Here is a 24,322-nt window from a genome sequence, read left to right on the forward strand (position 1 = left end):
GACCGGCCAGAGAAATGTAATGTCATAAAATAAAGCCACTTTGGCTTTTAGATAAGGCCAGTTACCATGATATCTAAATAAATTATAATATTCGTGGCCTCTGGTCACATTTTATTTTATTTGAATAGGTAATTGGTTTTGACTTTAGAGCCGCCATCATATTGTATAAGGAAGCAATGCAGAGAATTTACAGCCATATGAGTATCTTCTGCTATGTAGCAGTCTACACATTGACAATCTTAATATCGTAACACTTGTATCTGATTTCTGGAAAGCTTAAACTAGTTATCCATACAAATAAAATAAAATGTGACTAAGACTGTGAATTCCAATTTTTATTTAGGAAGATGGCAAATTTGATTGCACCAATTTTTTTTTTTTAACTTGTAAGCATAATCAAGTTAAAGGACAGCAAAAAATAATAAGATCTAAGAGAAAATATAATAAACAACTTCCTATTGAGTGATGAGAAGAATTTGATTTATTTTCTGTAACTAAAATATTTTTCTTTTTTCCTGCATGTGTGAGAAAAGTCGACAAACAGTTTCCTTTGATGTTTCCAGTACAACTGGATATTTTCTCACCAAACTTTTACAAAGGATTTTTTAGTTGCAGTGGTTATGGATTTGTAGGTGGGGAAAGGGTAGAAAGAAAAGAAATAATCAAGCAATACACACACATCAAAAAAAGTTTTGCATCACCTCGGTTCCTAGAGTTCCGGAACCTGTACAGAAAATTGGAGTAGAGATCAACATATAAAAATCATTTCTGCCCTTTTTATTGCTCATGAAAACCACACATTGCATGTTGTACCATAATACAGCCAGATCTTCAGAGGTGGTGGTCCAGATTGCCGTACACGTCGGTACCTCTAATAGCTAGTAGCACATCCTCTTGCATTGATGCATGCCTGTATTTTTTGTGGCATATTATCCACAAGTTCATGAAGGCACTGTTGGTCCAAATTGTCCCACTCCTCAGTGGCGATTCGATGTAGATCCTTCAGTGTGGTTGGTGGATCACGTTGTCCATAAACAGCCGTTTTCAATCTACCCCAGGCATGTTCGATAGGGTTCATGTCTGGAGAACATGCTGGCCCCTCTAGTTGAGCGATTTCTTTATCCTGAAGGGGGTCATTCACAAGATGTGCTCGATGGTGGCGTGAATTGTCATCTGTGAAGATGAATGCATCGCCAATATGCTGCCGATGTGGTTACACTATCGCTCGGAGAATGGTATTTGTGTATCATACAGCCATTACAGCACCTTCCATGACTACCAGTGCTGTATGTTGGCCCCACATGATGCCACCCCAAAACAGGAGGGAAGCTCCATCTTGCTGCTGTACTCGCTGGACCGTGTGTCTAAGGCATTCAGCCTGACCGGGTTGCCTCCAAACACGTCTCCAGTGATTATCTGGTTGAAGGCATATGTGACACTCATTGATGAAGAGAACGTGATGCCAATCCTGAGCGGTCCATTCGGGGTGTTGTTGGGCCCATTTGTACCGCGCTGCATGGTGTTGTGGTTGCAAAGGTGGACCTCGCCATAGACATCAGGTGTGAAGTTGTGCATCATGCAACCTCTTGCACAAAGTTTGAATCATAACATGACATCCTGTGGCTGCCCGAAAAGCATTATTGAACATTTTGGCATTGCTGTCAGGGTTCCTCTGAGTCATAATCCACTGGAGTAGTAGCCCTTGGGCAGCCTGAGGGAGGCATGTCATCGACAGTTCCTGTCTCTCTGTATCACCTCCATGTCTGAACAACATCGCTTTGGTTCACTCCGAGACAGCTGGACGCTTTCCTTGTTGAGAGCCCTTCCTGGCACAAAGTAACAATGTGGACACGATCAAACTGTGGTATTGACCTTCTAGGCATGGTTGAACTACAGACAACACGAACAATGTACCTCCTTCCTGGTGGAATGACTGGAACAGATCGTCTGTCGGACCCCCTCTGTCTAATAGGTGCCGCTCATGCACGGTTGTTTACATCTTTGGGCTGGTTTAGTGACATCTCTGAACAGTCAAAATGACTGTGTCTGTGATACGGTATTCACACTCAACATCTGTGTATGGGAGTTCTGGGAACCAGAGTGATGCAAAACTTTTTTTTATGTGTGTATTTTTTAATTTTCGTTTACAAGTGCCTTGTAAAAATCCAGAATGAAACAGTTGTAAGATCATTACACTCATCACCTGACAAATGTGATTAGTGCAGTGTACAAAATATTGTGCACAGAAATGGGATCATCTCAGCTGGGCAGTTATGGATGTTCTTTAGTATCAGTGAATAATACCAGGAATACATGGGTTAGCAAAAGAAAATATTATTATTTTAAATCTAAGTGGAGGAAAAGCCACAATAAAAAAGCTCATTCTTGCTGCCCTTTATCAGCCATTTGTTGTTGTTGCACAGGATGTGGTCAGTGCGCCTTTGCCATCACGATTACATGGCTACCTGAGCTGCCCATTGTACATACAACTCTTGGTGGAGATGTTGCGGTTAGTATCTTCGGTATCTCGTGGAGATGATGCAAGTGGTCAAGCCACAATGTTTCTTTGTGGTAAAGCTGCTGGATTAGCAGAAGCTGCTGCCATGCGAGTTTCCTCAAGAATACGTTCTGAAGAATCCCTTTCAGCAATGGAGCAACTTGGTAACCGTCACAGTTTGTTGGAGACTGCAGTCATAACTATTGAGGTTAGAATATTTCAAATTAAAACATTTAAATAACCATACTGAGTGATAACCTCTTAGTTGTTTCACTGTCAATAAGGGCATTGTGTATGTTACGTGTACACATTACACATTACTCTGTCATTAACAAAATTAATATTTACTACTGACTCTCTCTCTCTCTCTCTCTCTCTCTCTCTCTCTCTCTCTCTGTCTGTGTGTGTGTGTGTGTGTGTGTGTGTGTGTGTGTGTGTGTGTGTGTGTGTGTTTTTAGCTTTTACTTTGCATTTTATTACTTAGACTCCAGACATCTTTCTATGAAGATGATACATAATGTACCTAGAATTTAGGTTTCTTTGTTCAGAAGATAGATTTGTTCCACAGTAATCCATATTACATGAAACATTATTTACTATATAAGAAACAGGCTTGGACTTACTCGGCTAATGTAATCTGCTGAAGAATTACGTTGAAGTGGAATGCTAATTGAACTAGTGTCCGATCTGTTCTTTCAACTAACTGTCGCTGGTTCTTTATATTTCTCATTCTGCATATTAGTTTGGTGCTGTTTTCCACAGTTATTTTGTTTGGCACTAGAACAGTTTCTCATTTTTACTTAAATTGTACACGCATTTTAAATATGAAATCTTACAATATAGAAATGAAATGCGCAAGTGGCTTATTTTAGTCAGGAGTCCCCTTTTGGGGATTTTGATGGCCTGGTGGTAGTCTTTTTATTCGACACTGCTTCAGTGACTAGCCTGTTGATGAAGGTGAAATGGTGAGGATGATAACACAACATCCAGTCCCCAAGTGGACAAAATCTCCAAATTGTCTAGGAATCAAACTGTGGCCTATCAATTGGCATTGATCCATGCTGACCACTCAGCTATGGAGGCAAACTGTACAACACAGAGATTGCAGTGCACAAACAAATTGAGTATATGATGTTCACCAACGCAGGAGTTCCTCCAAAGAAGCTGTTTACCCACAGAAAACTTTTAACTTTAAGAGAAAATTCATTCAACTTAAGATGAACAGGAACAAATGGTACTCACAAAGAGAACAGAAAAGGCTGCCATCTCTGGTTCTTAACTTCACTGCTCTGCCATTAAAACTGCAACACTGTGGAGACAGTATACAACGAATGTCAAAAGTCATGAAATGTACATGTTTGGGTATGCAAATTATTTGCATTTGATCGCAATCGCACAAAGTAAGGATGAGTAGCACCATCAACATTATATATGTAAGGAAACAACAAAGTCAGTCGCACTGCTGGGGACCTCTCCTTAAGTTTATGTGCTGTCCCCACCAGACATATGTGCTCTCTTCAAGTAAGCCAAGATAGTGGCATGAGTCACAAAGAACATACAACAAGATGTTCAACCCAAACTGACTTACCTGTTACTAATGGGCTGCCTGGCCAGACATTTAGAGCTTTAAATGTATTATTACGAATTTACACAGTTTATGTATCGAGGGAACTCAATACATCATCTGATAGTTAACAGGACAGGAATGTAATTAATTTATTTTTGGAACTGTGTTCATGGCCCTCTATAGGAACATGAGAATCAATGAATATATGCGATTGGGTTTTATTTTTTGATCAATTCATTGGAAATTCTACATTTAATGTAATGTATACTAGATGGTTGAAAGACGTGGTACAGATTTTATAGGTGATCTGAACCAATTACATCATTTAATAGTATTTAAATAAAGTCAATTTAATAAATGAAAAGCACCAGTTTGCTTTTGTTCTACAATATTACTTTTATTGTTAACCGGTTTTCGGCTTACTAGGCCATCTTCAGACATTTACTGAGTCAATTTGCTTTATTAGATGTTACATCTGTTGTTTTTTATTGCTATAAATATGTATGATTGTCATTAAATGTGTGTTCATAATGTTATGTACGTACAAATTTACCTCCCTTTGCTCCCTTATCTTGTTTGTAAAGCAATTTATGCATGAAGAATGTTCCTCTTGAATTACAGTCTATTAGCCTGGCAGTCCTACTTTGTGGTGTTTGTCATAGTCACCTAAAACCATTAGTTACACCTGTTCCAAAGAAAGGAAAGAAGAAAAAAGATGCAACAGTAAATCAACAGGTAATTCTTTCTTTGTTATAACTATGATTATTGTAGGCTAAATTATATTACTGAAAGTGTATGGATAAAAAATTGTCATCAATTTAATGAAAAGTTGATGGAAAAGGAAATATTCAAATGTGAAATTAAGTGATAGAGACAGTCATCACTCACCTTACCGTTATTTGTAAAGAGTAGAAAGAGGGTTGATAAGTTATTACAAATACAAGAATCCCTCTGAAAGTTTGAGGAATGTTTTGGTCCATTATTGCAGTTACAATACAGGCAAATGATACCAACAAGGAATCTGATGTTGGATAGGATTACCATCTTCCATAGTGGCTTTTATATATTGGAAGATGACCCATACCAAACCAGGTTGTGCAGTGGTTAGCACACTGGACTCGCAATCGGGAGGACGACGGCTCTAACCCATGTTCGGCCATCCAGATTTTAAGTTTTTCTGTGATTTCCGTAAATCACTCTGGATAGATGCTGGGATGGTTCCTTTCAAAGAGCACATCCAATTTCCTTCCCCATCCGTGATACAATCCAAGCTTATGCTCCATCTCTAATGACCTCAATGTTGATGGGATGTTAAACCCAATCTTCCTTACTTTCTTAAGGTGACTCACCTGATTTCTACAGTCTCTTCTCCATTGCCTTTTCTGTAGTATCTCAGTTTGTAGTTCCAAAACTGAAAATCTTAAAAGTAGTGGATGATGTTTACTTAATAATATACACAACACTGCAGTTTTGGTTTCACTTTTCACACATTTATTGTCCTTGATGTCCTGTTGTTGGGACAGTGACCAGCTTCTCAGCTCCATAAGATGAGTAGCACAAAAGCCATGTTCTCCTTACAAAGCCAAACAAGACTCCAGTTGCAGAATTCATTAGATGAATTACGGCGTTATTTGGAGCACAGTTTTTTGAAACACTGTCCAAGAATCAGTAGTGGGTGCAACAAGTCATCAAAAGTGAAATTATTAACTTTTGCACAAGACACTATTCTTATTTACACCATACAACACAGAAAAATACTCTTGCAGAAATTTCTCAAAGAAAGATACACAGCAATATTTGACCTAGTGCAGTCCATAATGAAAGTCACTATACCCACAACAGTCATTCCAATGGCAATGGTGGTCCAAACCTTCTACCAACCACAACAAAGTCTAATCAGAATATTGACAAACTTGTATTATAGAAGCTTCATGCAAGTTCTTAGGCACTGACCTGACTGAGATGCATACTGCCGCATACAGGTTGCATGTAGCTGTGGTATGAGTAATCGTTGGGCCATTGAAAATCATGATATATTATGCAAAGATCTGAATTAATCGTTTAATTAATGAATGAAGTATGTGACATTGTGGATAAAAACCAGTTCAAGAAAAGTATAATGGAAAAGGTTGGAATCTAACAAGTACAGCAGCAAAATTTGCTAGCAACACTTTCATGAGAAGTACATACGTTGTAAGAATCAGCACATTAAAAATAAGAAATTAATCCAAGATAAATTCAGCTTAGTTAATTTTTGAAATTTTTTTATGTGTGTCACATTGAAGTTACATAAGTAAGTTTAATGAACTAGATTTGAGTGCAAATTGTTACCTTGACCAATCAAATTTTGAATAATTTGGATATCCTGTTTCTGCCGTGCCCATAGAACTGAATAGTTCTGTGGTTTCGGACATAAAAGAAGATGAAGTTAGATTATAGGGCTGCACCATCTTCAATACTTTTCCTTTCAGTGTTTTGTCACCATTAAAAGACACATATAGCTTTCAGCTGCAGCCTTCATCAGTAAAGGAAGAGAGAGAGAGAGAGAGAGAGAGAGAGAGAGAGAGAGAGAGACAGAGACGTGCGTGTGCCCACACACACACACACACACACACACACACACACACACACACACAAAACGCAAGCAAGTACACTTCACATGCATATGACCACCAACTCCAGTATCTCGGGCCGGAATGCAACATCACGTGGGATGCAAGCAGCAATCTGGAGGGGGTGGGGGGAAGGGGAAGGGATAGTAGTGTACAGGTGGGGAGCAAGACAAATGCTGTCTGGTGGAGTGTGCAGGGACTAGACTGCCAATAGGTGCAGTGTCAAGAGTTACTTTTTTCACCTCCTCACTGCCCCACAACCTCCTGACAGAGCACCTCTTGGTACTCTAGTCCCTGTACACTCCACCAGACAGCATTTGTCTCTCTTTCCACCCATACACTACTATCCCTCCCCCTCCAGAATGCTGCTTGCATCCCACGTAATGTTGCATTCCGGCCCAAGATACTGGAGTTAGTGGTAGTGTGTGCATGAGGGGCGTGTGTGTGTGTGTGTGTGTGTGTGTGTGTGTGTGTGTGTGTGTGTGTTTTTATACTGTTGAACGCTGTGGCCGAAAGCTATATGTGAGCATCTTTTAATCATGCCTGTCTGCAACTAGAGGTGTCTTCTGTTGTTTGGTGTTTGTCACCATTCGTAGAACTGTCTTTCACAGTATTCCTCACTTCTGTGTACATAAAGCATGATAGACAGCTTATGGGCAGTTTCAAAAATGAGGGAAGGAAAATATTGAAGATAGTGCGTTATTAAAACCTAAGTAGTTTTTACCTTAGTAGTGTTAATTGCTGTGAAAGCCTTATATAATTATATGAAAAAAAAATTCTCTTGTATGTGGCAACTGCCAATGAAGACACATCTTACATTCAGAAAATGATTGAAGAGAACATTTCATTTGTTGGCACATTCATTGAGCTCTTTAGTGTGGACTACGACACATCTAAAATTCTGCTTGATTTTTCATGTCAGATGATGGATATCATGAACACAAAGCAATTCAAAATTTCACAGTTTTCAAGATGAGGTCTAATTTACAGTTGCACTTTCTTTGTTGTAGTAATATGGTGCCATACACAACTTGTATTTATCTGATACAAGTGTGAAATTAATTTTAAATGATCATGAGATAAGACACTTGGTTTTTAAAGTATGAAGGCAACCCACGAATGGTGAACTGACCATCAAGTGTGACTTGTGTGTGTGATCACTAGCACTGCTACTCATTTATGATCAGCAGTAACTGACAGCCAGCACCATTTTAGCACAGATTATGTTTTTATGGTTGGTTTGTTGTTCATGTGGTTATTGCTTGTAACACAAACAATTCCAGCTATATCATATAGCTTTGTGTGTGAATCATCATCATGAGCAGCAGCAACAATTTGATACATATTGGATAAAGTGTTCTTCTTTACTTTTTTCACTGATTACAATCTTCATTAGTATATGTTTATACTTCTACTACATATCAAGCAATGTTGTCTACTCACCTACACTAGCTCGTCATATTGATCTTTCATCAGTTCTTTAGACCCAACAAAGAACTTCCTGCCCATTTACCATCCACTTTCATGGCTACATATCCTCCTCCACCTCTATTTCAGTACTGTCATAATGTATCTTTAACAATAATTGTGTTCTAACCCATTTATTTTCTTGTGTCTCTCAGTAATTTTCAGCTTGCATCTCACTAAGGCCTATTGAGAAATGCTTTTTAATTGTTGTAATATTTAAAATTCATAAATATGTTACTGCCATAGGTCATAACAGATAATGCTCGTTAACTTCCCATGCCAGATTCCTTGGAATCAATGCTTTGAAAACTATATTTGATTTACCACAATGAAACCAGGTCATTTTTACTCTTTTGGTATATATATACATTTCCCGGTCATATCCAGACTACACCGTTTCAACTACACTTTTCCTTTTCCTTGCACCTGAGCTATAACTCCAGGTTAGTATTCCTGCATTTGTTTCCTGTACTATTCTTTCGTCATTTCAGTCCACGTTTTGCCAATTTTTAGTTCTGGCATTTTTTGGAAGCCAAAGTGTGCTTAATGTTTGTTCTTAGGCTGAATGTGTCTATGGATATTTTCCAGTGTTATCACCACTTCTTACAGATCTTTTTTCTATATCAGTGAACCATGCTTCTTTGGTTTTCTTATTGAGAAGCTAATGGAATATCTGACTGCTCAACCTTGTAGTAATCAAATGAGCAGTGTAGCCATAGAAAACAATTGTCGTCCTATGAATGATTTCTGTAATCTCTACATGCTTTTATAGAGTGCATTATTGTGTTATCGCCTGAATTCACCATTTTTGTTGACAAGGTCTAGGATTTTCCATATGATCTGTCTCCCTCTTATTTCTAATTTCTCTATCAGATTTTCTTCTTCTTCTCCTCCTCCCCCCTCCCTCCCTCCCTCCCTCCCTCCCTCCCTCCCTCCCTCCCTCCCTCCCCATCCCCCCCTCCACCCTCCCTCCCTCCCCATCCCCCCTCCCTCCATCTCCCCCTCCCTCCATCTCCCCCTCCCTCCATCTCCCCCTCCCTCCATCTCCCCCTCCCTCCATCTCCCCCTCCCCCCCTCCAACTCCTCCTCCCCCTCCATCTCCCCCTCCCTCCATCTCCCCCTCCCCCTCCCTCCATCTCCCCCTCCCCCTCCCTCCATCTCCCCCCTCCCCCTCCCTCCATCTCCACCTTCCTCCCTCCCTCTGTCTCCCCCTCCCTCTCCCCCCTTCCCCATCCCTCCCTCCCCCATCCCTCCCTCTATCCCTCTCCCCCCATCCCTCCCTCCCTCTATCCCTCTCCCCGCCATCCCTCACCCCCTTCCCTCTCTCCCCACCCTCCCTCTCTCCCCACCCTCCCTCTCTCCCCACCCTCCCTCTCTCCCCCCACCCTCCCTCTCTCCCCCCACCCTCCCTCTCTCCCCCCACCCTCCCTCTCTCTCCCCACCCTCCCTCTCTCTCCCCACCCTCCCTCTCTCTCTCCACCCTCCCTCTCTCTCTCCACCCTCCCTCTCTCTCTCCACCCTCCCTCTCTCTCCCCCATCCCTCTCCCCCCCACCATTTTATGTGTGTGTGTGTGTGTGTGTGTGTGTGTGTGTGTGTGTGTGTGTGTGTGTGTGTAAGCCTGTGTGCATATGCCACTGGTAGTTTGGGTTGTGACTTGACATTTCTAAGAAATTCAGTTTTCTCATAGGAGACCAGGAGTCCCCACTGCTTGCATCTTCAGTTCATTGATTTGTGTTCTGCGACTGTATCCAGTGAATCAGAAAAACAATTGTAAGGTTATCTCCAAAAGCTAGCTGGCTGATTCGTGTTTCTATAGCAACCATGACTCCACTCAGCCCTTTTTGGCCAGTCTCAGCTCAGTTTCTCAAATACCCAATTGAAAAGTAGAGGCCACAGTCCATCTTCTTGCCAGTCCATCTTGAATTCAAAACCATCTGAAACCTTGCCCATAGACTTCACATTGGAGGTAGTGTCAGTAAGAGTCTGTCAGATAAAAACACTTGTTTTGTTATCTAAGCCAGATACTTTGAGGATTTAAAGAAGCATTATTTGGTCAAGTGAACCTTAAACTTTTTGAAATCTATGGAGATCTCTATGAATGTCTTACTTCTTCATTTCAGGTAAGAGAGAGAACACATTTAAGATTCATTATGTATTTGGCACATGATCATCCTTTCTGGAACTGTCTTCAGTGTTCCCCCAAATGAGAGTCCAACCCTCCCCCCTTTTTTTTCCTCCTAGAGTGAAGGTGCCTTTGAAAGAATCTTGTATGTTATTTGGAGAAGAGAAATGTCATGATAATTGTCTATGCTCATTCTGTCACCTCTCTTGTGAAATCAGTGAATCAGTGTAGAGGACTAGGCACATGGAAGATCCCCAGTTCCCCAAATGTTGCAGTAGCAAATGTATTGCTCTGTTTAATATTTTCTCTTCTAGGAGATGATGAATCAGAATGGATGAGTGTGCTGCTTTCAAACTAGGAAACTTGATTTAGGGGCCTCACAATTGAGGGTGAAATCAAAATAATTTGCCAGTATAGGACAGTTATCCTTATTGTTGTAGATAACTTTACCTTCGGGACCTTGAAGTGTAATTTGAGAGATTATACTTGCTGTGATTTCATATAAAGTCTTATAGAAGTCTAAAATGTTGTTACTGAAGTCTTGCTCAATCCTTAGCAGTTGGTTCTTGTGGAAAGCACATTTTACTACACAGATAGTTCTAGCAGTGTATTTTCTCACATCAAGGAATTTCATCCAGTTACCTTTATTCTGTGAGTTCCATTGCTGCCACACAAGCTGCCTTCGTCTCAAAACCCATTTCTCATTTGTGGGTCCACCATGGATGTTTCTTCGGTTTTCTTAGTGGAGCCATTTTGTTAGCTGTCTTCACTAGCGCTTCTGGCACTTGCTTTCAATTATCTGGCTCTTGGGGACTCCAGGCTTCTGGGTGAATTCTCTTGCTGGATCTGATCTTCTCTATTTAATGTGCTGATTTATTTTCTCTTTAGGGCTTCCACTGCCCTTATTATTTTATGTAACTTGATTAAATTTATTTTCTTTATTATTTGATTAAGTATTTTCAGTTTTACTTCTGGTTACGTTTGGCCTTTGCGTAATCTCTTTGTTGTTTGTTTCCTACAGGAACAATATGCTGCCAACAAATGAGTTATTCCTTTTGGCAGATATCTGCTAACAGGTGACTTCTGTATTTTGGGAATGGAAATTCCAGGATAGAATGCAAATATCATTAGGACAAACTTCTTCTGAGATCCAAAACAATGCCCAAAGCCTGTACGCACACATCCTCTTACTCGCTCTTCCAGAAGTGCACCCCAGCTTAATCATCTATCTATCATTGAGCGCATAATGAATGTGTGTTCCTCTGTGTGTGTGTGTGTGTGTGTGTGTGTGAGAGAGAGAGAGAGAGAGAGGAGAGAGAGAGAGAGAGAGGAGAGAGAGACTAAAATAAGAGTAGATGCTAGTGAGATTATCTCATCTGTCGTACACCATACATCTGCGCGTGTACTCATTGGGGGTATGTAGTATCTATCTCAGATTTTCCGTGAGTCTACTATTATATTAGTAAATGGAAGAAAGGAGTGTGCCAGAGCTTCTACTTAATCTTCTCCACTGCAAGCTGAAGTAGTATTTGAATTTTCAGCATTGACCACTGTATAGTCAAAGCAGGATGCATCAGCAATTCTAGTGTGCTTTGATTTATAATATTTGATTCACTCCTGTTGTTTATAAACCAGTAGTGTATTATTTTGAATGTTTGTAATACACATAAAGTTAATCAATCATTTAAATTGTGCCATAGAATATCTTTCAGTTGTTTTAATTAGATACCCTTTTTGTGGAAAACAAGATGTACACACTAAGACCAAAAAAATATGATCACCATGATGGAGTTATCCAAATGGGATGGAAATCAGTAGATGTGATGTACATATACAGGCAAACAAATGATCGCAGTTTCAGAAAAATCAGATGATTTGTTTAAGAGAGTGAGCTTCACAAATTGAGCAAGTCAGTAATATGCCGGTCTATTTTCCGTCTTATGCAAACAATTATTCAACTTGGTATTGGTTATAAAAATTATTGGATGTGTGCCTGAGGGATATCGCACGAAATTTTGTCCAATTGGCACATTCTATCATAAAAATCCCAAGCTGGTTGGAGGGCCCTGCCCATAATGGTCCAAACTTTCTCAGTTGTAGAGAGATCCGGAAACCTTGCTGACCAAGGTAGGTTTTGGCAAGCATGAAGACAAGCAGTAGAAACTCTCACTGTTTGTGAGCCAGCATTATCTCATTGAAATGTAAGCCCAAGAGGGTTTGCATGAAGAGCAATTAAATGGGACATGTGGTGTAAGCATGTCACAGATGACCCCAAAAGGTATCTCCTATGGCACCCCAGATAATCACACCTGGTTGTTGGGCCGTATGGCAGATGACAGTTAGGTTAGTATCCCAGTGCTGTTCACAGTGTCTCCAGACAAGATGTCTTCACTGGTCATCAGAGCTCAGTTCGATGCGAGACTCACCACTGAAGGCAATTCTACTCCAGTCAATGAAATTCCAGGCCAAAGACTCTACCATTTATTCTTATAGTGGGACCCCTTTGGCTGTCATTTGTGGCACCATTACAGCACAGTCGTGTGTCGACGATATTCTCTGCCCCGTTTTGTTGCCCTCCATGGCAAGCCATCCGGGTCTTACATTTCAGCAAGATAACGCCTCCTACATATGGGGAGTTTCTTCTCGTTACCTTCATGCTTGCTGAACCCTATCTTGACCAGCAAGGTCCTCCCCCCCACGTGAGAACATTTGGAACATTATGGGCAGGGTCCTCCAATCGGTTGGGGATTTTGATAAACTAACACACCATTGGACTATGGGTCAGAGGTCAATTAACATGTTATTGACTCACTCAGTTTGTGAAGCTCTTTCTCTTGAATAAGTCATCCAGTTTTTTCCAAATTTGTAATCATTTGTTTGTCTTTACATGTACATCACATCATCCCCCCCCCCCCTTTTCCCCTCCTACATTTCATAATTTCAAACAGACAGTTGTTATTCACAGTTCCACAGTTGATACTAGGAAATTACTTATATTCTACATGTTGGCAGGCGCAAGCACCACCAGTGCCAACGAGGCAGCTGATAGCATTTGGTCAACTGGTGCGACTTCTGGGTGAGGCAACTGATGAGTTATCAGGTGCTCTGGAATATTGGCGTACACAGCAGCTGGCACCAGAATTGGATGCTGTGGTGACAATCTCAGAAGAAACTAAACAACATAAGAATGTTGTCAATACTCGCATTTCTGATAGTCATCGTGGTTCTCTTTCAGAGCTTTTGCATGTACTTGACATTAAGAGGAAATATCTTGCCTCCTTCGGTATTGGCACCGTCTGACTCAAGTCACAGTCCGCGTGAGATCTATTTGCGCGGATGTCAGATGCCTGTAATGCCTAAATCTGTAGGGTGGTAGATCTCTCCGGACATGACATCGAGAGTGGTGGAAGCTGACACAGTTTCCAAGATTAAGAATTAGACATGTATGACGTTGTCTGGGTGTACATTGCCCTGTGAGTATCTGGTTACAGTATCCATTTCTGTTCATATTCACATGCTGCATTATTGTAATGTGATCTCATTCAAAGAATTTTGATTTTAACATGTGGCATGCCAGACATTTTACAAGTGATTAGATTTAATCTCTGCAAAATGTGAAACATAATGGAAATGCCAAGCTGTGTTTTACAAATGAATCAGATTTGAACACATTTCCTTCTGAATGTATAGGTACCAAGAGGACACACATTGTTTGTCACAGAATCGGATTAGTTGTGATAAATGGTCCATAATAATGGTGAAATAAGGGATAAAACTATGAGAATCAGTACATATATAATTCTGTCAACAGATGGTGCAAAAAAAACTAATTGGCAAATTGTGTTTGTGTTTAACACAAAATGAAAGCTTGTTCATGCTCAGAAGAAAGGCACTTATTATATGTACACTGTTGTAAACTATTTATTTTAAATAGAAGTCAGATATTGTAATTGTCTGCTCATTATAGATATTTTTCTTCTTCACAGAGCTGTAATAAACATTTATATTTTTTTTCTAAAATCTCAATTTCTTTTTTGCTTTATTTATTGTAGCATTCATTTTCATTTGTAACATGTATATGTGTTGCCAGTAAAGACTGTGTAAGTGTGGAAACACGGAGATGAACATTTTGGAACTTTATAATATTTTGTACACATAATCGTGCTAATTTTGTATATTTATCTTCACAAGTCTGTGTACAAATGTCCCTGGAAGTTGACTTCATAGTATTCTTAAATTTCTTATGCGATACACTTTAGTCTATTTTAAATATTCTGCTGTTGGTTATTGTGTTACCACAAATTTCACAATACTGCATTTTTAAGAAAGTATAATTCTATATTGCCTAATTCTGAAAGTTTCGTTGCTGCCAACTTATGAATATTTGAAATTCAATGTCTGTAATGAAGTCTTGCAAATAATTTAACAGTATTTCATTCAAATCATTAATTTGGTTAGCAGTTACAAATTAGTCATTCATATGATTGGTAATATTGTGAGTGGTAACATTTCTCCTCTTACAATTAACATTGCGGAGAAGGAGTGAACTAAATAATAAAACATATTTTTTGTATAGATGTGGGAAGAGATCCACAATTTGGATTTTACGAGCTACTTACTTAAGTGAGTTGCTCATCTTTCCATGTGTGAGATGTGATCAAAATATGTATGGTCTTTTACTTCAGTCTTCACTGTATGTTGTATAAAAGCAACAGCTACTATCCATACGTATAAGAATTTTTCATTCTGTATGAAATGAGTTTCATAGTTCTGGAATTTTCGTAATGTTACTTATTAATAATATGTGTCTGTTTCTGAAAATATTGTACAAAAACAAATATTGAATAGCAAGAATCTTGCTCAGTAAGGCAGAATTATTTGCATTTTCTTGCACTGTCGGTGAAAAAATAGTTTTTACGTGCAATTTGAACTTTTTTTACATTTTTAAACCTAACACTTTGGAGACCGGTTACTTAGAAGAGCCGCTTAGAAGAATATTGAGCCTAGGAAACTGGCAGTTTTTATGCTGTTATTTTATGCATTACTGGCACATATATAATTGATGTACCTTCAGTCGATGTAACTTAAAGATTTGTTTTCATTTTTATTTTAGTTCTTTGATGGGTTACAAACTTTGAAATCATGATGACAGAAAGTATAATTGTCCTCCCAAAAAAAAGTGTGAGGCGAGCTATTGAGAAATTTATTCCTCTTGAGCTTCCAAAATTTCTTGCTCACTCAGCAAATGTAACATGTTTATAGCAGTATTATGACAAACAGCTAGATCTAACAACTAGAAGCATGAAATTACATCAATGTGATCATATTGCCTCAGCAGTTGACGACAGCAGCTCATATGTTCACTAATGTTTCTTCAGAATAACTCTAGAAATTGATGACAGAAGGCAATACCAGTCAGGGGGCAGGTCACGAGACATCCGTATATCGTTTCACACAAGATGAGTCCAGTTTTCAAATGAATGATGGTTCAACCATTGACAAAATTGCAGCCCGATTTCTACTCAGGCACAGCCTTTTTAACACAAAGTTACGATCCAAATTATGCTCGGGCTTGGTCTCCAAAGTATTAAGTTCAAGATAGGAGGCAAAAAGTGTAAGAAGCCAGTCTTGTAATACATAATGATTTAGTCTTCCTTTATTTGCCTTACGATCATTATTCTTTAACCAATGTCATCAGTACAGTATGTAAGTAGGAATCAGTTCATGGCACTCTTGAGAACTGGCTGTGTAAATAAGTTACTTCAAAGAGTGTGTGTGTGTGTGTGTGTATGTGTGTGTGTGTGTGTAGAGGAGGTTAGGTGGACAGTTGTTTGAATGTTAATTACACTAGTATCCTACTGTTGTTCATGCTTTTATAATGTTTCTTATTGTATTATTAGTCATTATTTAAAAAAGAAATACTAGACAAAATTGCTGGCAAGTACTTACCTTCAGGAGACAAAATGTATAGTACTGCCAATAGGTATGTGTGTGTGTGTGTGTGTGTGTAGAAAAAGATATGTGGGTCACAACAGGTGGGGTCCCTCTCATTCTGGTGTCTGAGTAACCTGTCCTTCCTCTTTAACTATCCATAGTATATCCATCCCTCCCTCCCTCCTCTCTTTGGCAAAGCTAGAATTTTGTGTGTGTGTGTGTGTGTGTGTGTGTGTGTGTGTGTGTGTGTGTGTGTTTGCCACTCTGTCTGTCTGTTTTTGCCTCCTGAAGGAAAGTACATGCCAACAAATCTGTTTCATAACTTTTTTTTTAATTCTCTAGAGTAAATTTTCTTTTGACACAATTTGTCATCATTTATCAAAGTTTAAGATTCTGAGGGAAATGATTTTCATGATTAATGACATTTGATGTGGTTAGATTAATTATAATGCACCATAAGAAATGATAGGTTGTGTTCAATTTGCTTATTTAGGCTAGATAAAAGAGAAGTACATAATTTTCAAAATAATATTTTCTACTACTGAAAAAGTGGTGCTAAGATTCACAAAATAATTATCCTTAAGTGAAATATAAGTTGTTTTTCCCTCCAACTTGAGTAACACAATAGCAACAGTTTAAAAATTAAATGTTCAAGTGTGCTGTAGACAATTATGTGGTGTTAGATACATGTTTTATCATTAATTGGTGATAGTATTCAGCAGCAGGAATGAACGGAGTCTGTTGTACATGTGTGAAACAAATTCTGGTGGAAAAATTCATATTTGGAAGATAAGTTACTGGATTCTATGCATCTCAGTTCTGTAAAATGCCACAGCTATATTAAGTGTGATAATTGTGAAAATAACATAAAAATCGTATTTTCTGTATGTTCAAAGCTTTCAGAGCTCACAGATGTTAATACTTTTCCCTTGGCTACATTATTGTCAGTAAATTGTGAATGACTTTTATGTCTTATCTTTTATGTCTTGGCACTTGTGGTCTTCCCATCCATTCCATAAAGGGAACATACTTGGGCTCTGTTTGGTAGTCATGTTTATGTTTACATCCTACGTTTGGATCATGTTTATAGTACAGTAGGAACTAGAATAATAGGAAGACCAACAATTTCTTGTGGAAGTAGTAGTCTGGTGCAACATTACATCCACCTCATCAACAAAACTGTGCTGGAGATGATGATAGAGTTTATCATATGTCTTTTTAATTTACAATTCATTTGAAAATGCATTGGCTTAGAGAGCCTTTTCTTTGAAAATATTTTGCATCTAGTTTCCTTGTCACCACATATTTCTACAGATGATAGCACTGTTTATACCATATTTAGAATAGCAGTGCTATTGCTGACGTATCTTTGTATTACTTGTGATTCACCATGCCCTATAAAAAAAATCTTTGGTTTTATGCAAGTTTACATGCCACTTCTGCAGTTGTATATGTCATCATGTAACATGTTAATTTTTGACCTTGATATCTAAACAAACTGAAGAATTGTCAGGCTTAGTAACATTTGGTTTTATGTAAACAGATTGTAGGTGTCAGCTTCACAACCACCTTTGAATAAAAGAAAAAGTGACAGACAGGACAAATAGCCAAAACCCTATTACACTTCGTGTGTCATGGTTCTTCTTAAGTTCTGATAATGCACATAAAGCTGATTTGGTATGTGGTTTAAATAAAACAAAATTTGACAGAAATTGTAGCTGCTTTGGTTTTAAAAAGAAGGTGGTTATGTGGTGCAAGCAGAGGGTCTTTTTCAGTGATAACAATAGGAAAATGTTTAAAACATTCTCAGACTTGCTGCATCAGTTCAGGGTAAAACTTCGAGCTTTCATTGATTACCTGCATCATCAGGAGCCACTGACTATCAAACAGCTGCTGTGGTGGTCTTATACAGCCCAAAATCGACTTCTGATTGGTTGGTAATTACATAATGTCATTTCAGATGGTGTCAACTTCTGCATTGATGGCACCACCATTCTGGCTGTATTGTAAACATTGCAACAAACCTCTGTTGCTCTTTTCTGCATCAAGAGCTTGCTTCCATGCCCCTCTAAGATTATAGCTGCTGTCACAGTTGAAGATCTTCTCTCATGTTCTTATTTCTACAGCCTCTGTACTTAAAGACTCTAAGCATATAAAAGCCTGGGAAAAACTTTTGTTTTGTCAAATTGTATTTTATGTTTGTTTGTGAGGCTGTGTGCAGCAACTGCAGATTTCTCCAGTTCTCAATTTTGTAAAGTACCGTTGATGTCCTGCACAGTGGTCAGAAATCGTGCAAATGGTCTGATTGATGTAATTGCTTCTGCGCTCACAACCTATGTAATTGCTTCTGCGCTCACAGTGGATGTTGTAAATTCCAGGGATCCTGGGGTCAAGACTACCCTTAACAAGTTGTAGCATCTCCTTTATCTTCTTAGAAGGTCAGGAAATAGATCTTGTACCTTGTCTTCCAAGGCTCTTCGTATTTTGCTAGATAGAGTACCACAGAAAGGAAGGAATGCAATTGGTGTATCATCATGTGAATATTCAAGATTTTCACGTATCCTTTTCTCGGAGAATGCTGACTTCATAGCCATTGTGTCGGTACACATTCTTCAGATGATTAATTTCAGAATCCAGGTAGTCCTTGTCAGAAATAGTTTTCACTCTGTGTACCGGAGTATGTATTTAAAACTGATCTCTTTTCATCTTGAAGTATGTGCATTAAATTTGGCTCTCCTTGTCGATCTTAATTTTCTTGTTATTTTGACAACACATTTATGGTCCAGCCACACAGTGTAGCAGCTCTTGAGCATATGGACAGTATGCACCCAAACTGTTCACTTTTGAGACAGAGAAACAAGGAAGGCTGCCATTGTTAGATTTTTTGGTACATTGGAAGTCAGATGGGTGTCTTGGCCAAAGGAAACGTGAAAATTTTGAGTATTCTCATGATGAAGCACCGCTCACACTCCTTCCTATCTGTGGCACTCTATCCAGCAAAGTAGGAAGAATCCTGGGAAGAGGAGTTACAAGATGTATTTTCCAACCTCCTAAGAAAATAGAGGAGTTGCTACACACTGTTAAGGACAGTCTCAGCTTCAGGATCCCTGAGATTTACAACATCCCTTATGAGTGCAGATACAATCACATAGGTCAGTCCATCCACATCGTTTCCGAACACTGTCAAGGAAATCAAAGGCATATTAGAAATCGAGGACTGAAGAGATCTGCAGTTGCTGAGTGCAGTCTCACAAACAAACATAAAATACTATTTGACAAAATGAAAGTCTTGTTCCAGGCTTCTGCATACTGGGACTCTGTAATAATGAAGCTGTAGAAGTAAGAATGTGTCAGAAGATCTTCAACCTTAACAGTGGCTATAATCTTGGTGGTGCATGGAAGTGTCTCAATGCAGAGAAGAACTGGAGATGTTCATTGCAATATTTATGCAAAGGTGCCACCAATGCAGGTGTTGCCACCATCAGCAACGGCATTATGTAATTACTGACCAATCAGAAGCCTTCTGTCGGCTATATAAGGCCACTACAGCAGCAGTTTTGACAGTCAGTTGCTCCTAACGATGGAGGTAATCACCAAAATCTGAAGGTTTTACCTTGAATTGATGCAACAAGAAGTTTGAGAATGTTTTATACAACAGTGCCACTGCAAAAGACTTCGTTCTCAAGAGGAAACTGGCTAAATAAAAATGAGTCTAAAAGATAGATTGTTGTCACTTTTACTTCTTTCTCTGCTTCTTTCCTTCTGTCTTGTCTTCATCCACTGCTTACTTGTCGAGTCACATACCTTGTCTTCTTTCAGTGCAGTCCCTTTCTTTCTCTGATGGGTCTCAGTTACTGTTGCCCAGTTAGTGTTCTGATTTTTTCATCATTTTGCTTTTCCACTCTTTTATCCCTTAGCCCCATCAGGAGCATTATCTGGAATTTTTCCTTTCCATATATAATTTTTTTTGGGGGTGTGAGTGAGTTCTTTATCTGTATCTTGTCTGCTGATGCGTGTTTTGACATTACCATTTAACAGTGATTTCCCCTATGTATGTCATACCTTGTAGTGCAGATTTCATGTGAAAGAGCCCACAGATGCATGTATTATTCATGTAGCTGAAGTGAAAATCATTTTTGTGCAGTGAAAGATTGCATTTGAGTCATACACAGGAGTCATAATTGATTGCAATCAGTTGGGTATCGCTTTACCTGGCTGAAGAGGCAATCGGTAACACATGCCAATTTTTAGTAAACTTTGTACGTTTTTGTACAGTCCTGCAATATTAACTTTGGTTATTTACTTTTACAGCCATCATTTGTTGAATTTTATTACTGTTAATTTGTGTGTTTGTGAATGTGCATGTTTGTGTTCATAATTTTTATGAGCAGTTTTGTACTAAATATTGTACAGTGTGTGGAAAAAGTCCTATTAAATGAAGTTTCAGCGTGTATTGTTTATTGATTAAATGCCATAAAAATATACTTCATGTAGCACATTTCTCACTGAATTACCAACAGGTATATCTGACCTTTTTGTCTGTTCAAGTGGCCTAAAAATGTTTCCAGATGAAATCAGTCATGTAAAATCATCAGTTCCAAGTGTCATGGTAAAAAGAAATTGTTTCTCTTCGTAGTCTGTCAGTTATTGCTGATGAGGTATCATCAGCTGTGCAGCCTTAAAGAGTAATTTTAATGTAAGTTCTTGTAAAGAACCAAGGATTTTAATGCTTTTAAAAAGTTAAATGCTATATTTTTGCAATGTGTAATAGAGCATTTGACAGAACTTCATACCAACTGAGCCTGTGTGCTGGTGCCCACATTGGTGTGCACGCAACAACAACAACAATAATAATAATAATAATATCAACAACAACATGATGATGATCTGCAGTAAAATCAGTTCATAAAATGCAGACCTTTCCTCTCCACACAATATCCTCAGAACAGGTTATTCTCTAGCTGAAGCCTAAAAGATAAATCTAACAACCAGAGGGAAAGGAATTTTCATTCATTTGTACAAAAAGCGTTTGGTCAGTGGCCTTGTCAATATCCTCCAAAATAGGCTATAAACATTTACCGTGTGTAGCTTTTCTTCATACAAACTCATCACCACACACTGATGAGTCTTCTTCTTCTTCTTCTTCTTCTTCTTCTTTGAACATTCCTGCTTGTGCAGGCCATTGACAGAGCCTCTTCCAAGCTTCTCTTTCCTCCCACAGTCTGTCATTTAGCATCTCCTCCCATTGCAGTCCTCTTCAGTTCATATCGTCCTTTACCCAGTCTCTCCATTTTGTTCATGGTCTTCCAGTTGGTCTTCATCCGGATTCTGTCCATTCTAGGGCTCTTCTCGGAAGTCTTTCTGGTCCCGTTCTTCTGATGTGGCCATATCATTTAAGCCTGTTACTCTCCATAGTTGATCTGCAGGGTGTTTCATATTATTTCGTGCCTTATCCTGTCACTTCTCGTCTTACTAAGATCCCTCATTGGAAGCACATCTCTGTTGTTTATATTCTGCTCAGATCTCCATTATTCAATTGCAACAGTCTGGTCCATAGAAGAAAACTGGCAGACAATAATACTTGTGCATCATGATTTTTGCTTTGGCAGATATTCTCCAATTTCTAACTATGTCCAACACATAATAATAAAATTCTCAACAATTTTCTATTCTCTCCAAAATTTGATGCATGGTGTTTCCTTTCTTGGTTAATTTGCTACCTAGATACTTGAAAGCATCTACTTCTTTAATAATTTTCCCTTTTCAAGTAACATCCTTCATTTTCCTGCTGATTTTCATGACTTCATGTTTTATCTCCATGCTTGTATCTTAAATTTATTCTTTGCCAGATATTTAGTTGTTCTTCCATTTTCTGCTCATTTTATTTCCAAATTATCACATCATCTGCATATGCTATGGTTTTCATATCATCTGCTGTTGACCTTCAGCATACTTTCTTTGTCCAGAACTATATTAAAGAGCACTGATGGGAACATACTTCCCTGCTGAACCCTTCTGTCCATTGTAAACACTTTTTTGCCATCTATTATAACATATTTCAGGCATTGTTTCTGATTCTCAGTTGCATTCCTTTTGACAGTTCCAGTCTATTCAGACCTCGCCATATCTCTTCCCTTCTAACAGATCATAAGACTTTTTTATTATTACGAATGCAACTGCGATGTTTTTCCCAAATTCCCATTTTATTCTACAACCTGTCTGGCTACAAATATGTCATGTAAAGTTGACCTTCCAGATTGAAATCCTTGTTGTTTCTTTCTTGATTGTAGTTCTATCTTACTCCTGATTGTCTGGAAAATTATCTTTTCATAAATCTTCATGTAGTGGCAAAGTAGTGCTATTTCTTTGTGATCTCACAGAGCACCTGTTACCTTTCTTAAAGATAGATACAATAATTGCCTTTGTCCATATGTCCATACTCTCCTCTGTATTCCATACAACCACTGAATTCCGATAGGTCCTGTGGCTTTGATCATGTCTACAGTGATGTGATCTACTCCAGAAGCTTTGCCATTTTACATTTCTAATACAGCTTTCTCTGCAGCCATCATCTGCAGATCTATTTCTGTTTCCTTTGTGATACTGATATTTCTTTTGTCTTCCACTTTCTCATCATGTGTATTTGTTTCATCCCTTCCTTAAAATAGATTTTGGAATTATTCTTTCCATACTTTTAAAATTACTACTTCATCTCAAACAGATTTTCCTTCTTTGTTGATGACTTTTTAAGTATTTTCTTTTTGCTTTGTTCTGTTATGTAATGTGTGGTATAGTATCATCCTTAAAATTGTCTTCTGTTTCTTTTGTGAATTTTTCCCAAGACATCCTCTTAGCCAGGGCTATCATTTTTCTTGCTGCTCTGTTTAGTCATTTTATTTGTCTGCGTTATGTTCCATTATGTTTTTGAACCATTCTTCCCATGTGATATTTATTTTCTTGACAGTTTCTGCAATTCTCTGTTCCCACCATGAAGTTTCTTTTTGTCTGACTTTTGTTTATGTCCTTCCACATTTTTCTTCTGCTGCCTTGGTTGGGATCCGTTATAATCTCTTCCTCTCATCTGTAGGAAGCTGTGCCTTAATCTTCTCTGTATATCTCTTGGGTTTCTCATCTTTCAGTTTCCAGCACTTGATTTTTGCCTGTCTTTTTTTCTCCCGTATGTATCTTTCCTGAATTTTTTCAATGTCCCTCCCAACAGTCGGTGGTATCTGTTGAGGTTGAGATTAATGCTTGTTATTGCTTCCACTTCTGTCAGGCATCTTCTGATTTTTTCAGTTATTGTAATGTAGTCTATTATGGATTTCTGTTCCAAGTTCCAACTGTATCTGCTAAACCTGTGACTGTCTCTTTCCTTATATCATCCACTGACTAGTATTCCCTTTCGAATATCATGAGAAACTTGTCACATCCTTTATCATGTCTTGACATGGATATCCTCCCCTGCTTCTCCACAGATAGAATTTTATGACCCACCTAGTTCATGCAATAACTTAGACCTACACCCCTCCCTCACACACACACACACACACACACACACACACACACACCTCTCTGCACATTTTTCCCATGTAGTTCCGACATGCGAGACCTGTCCCATGTCTTTATTTCTGTACTGTCATGCATTTATTGTGTCCTACTTGCAACTTGTGCTGCAACTACAGTGCAGTGTTCTCTGTGGGTATGGCAACCGGCAATATCACCAACAGCACACATGATTAGCCACTTGGTAGTTGAACATGCACCACACCGTAGCAGTGACGACTTCAAATGCTGCTTCAATACATGTTCAATTCAAATCCCACTACCTACTCATCATAACTTCGCATATGAGAACTGTCTCACACATGTACTTGCCATCACCCTGGTCTGAACTGCCACTATACCCCATCCTCAACCATCCATTTTGCATTCTGATGGAATCACACAGCATTAGCTCCCATTATGAAATCGTTGGCTCTCCCAGCCATTTCCCCTAAAAATTCTCTTCACTCACCATGTTGCTCTTGCAAATCTTCCTCCCCTTCCTGCTGCCACAATCCTTTCTTAAGCCCCTCCCTAACACCTCTATGCCCATACAAATACTCATCTGAGACAAACAATA

The 24,322-nt window shown here is 38.8% G+C and overlaps 1 protein-coding gene across 1 annotated transcript in view; it reads left to right on the top strand.

The window, feature by feature from the left end:
* LOC124625817 (N-alpha-acetyltransferase 25, NatB auxiliary subunit) overlaps positions 1 to 20,684 on the top strand; it is an 85,602-nt gene extending 64,918 nt beyond the window's left edge. The window contains exons 15-17 of the mRNA XM_047149278.1: positions 2,424 to 2,705; positions 4,686 to 4,799; positions 13,279 to 20,684. Of these exons, the coding sequence (XP_047005234.1) occupies positions 2,424 to 2,705; positions 4,686 to 4,799; positions 13,279 to 13,566 (684 nt within the window). The 3' untranslated portion in view covers positions 13,567 to 20,684. The remainder of the gene's footprint in view (positions 1 to 2,423; positions 2,706 to 4,685; positions 4,800 to 13,278) is intronic.
* Positions 20,685 to 24,322: the final 3,638 nt, after the last annotated feature.

This window comes from Schistocerca americana, chromosome 8, assembly GCF_021461395.2.
Source record: "Schistocerca americana isolate TAMUIC-IGC-003095 chromosome 8, iqSchAmer2.1, whole genome shotgun sequence".
Taxonomy (NCBI): Eukaryota; Metazoa; Arthropoda; class Insecta; order Orthoptera; family Acrididae; genus Schistocerca; species Schistocerca americana.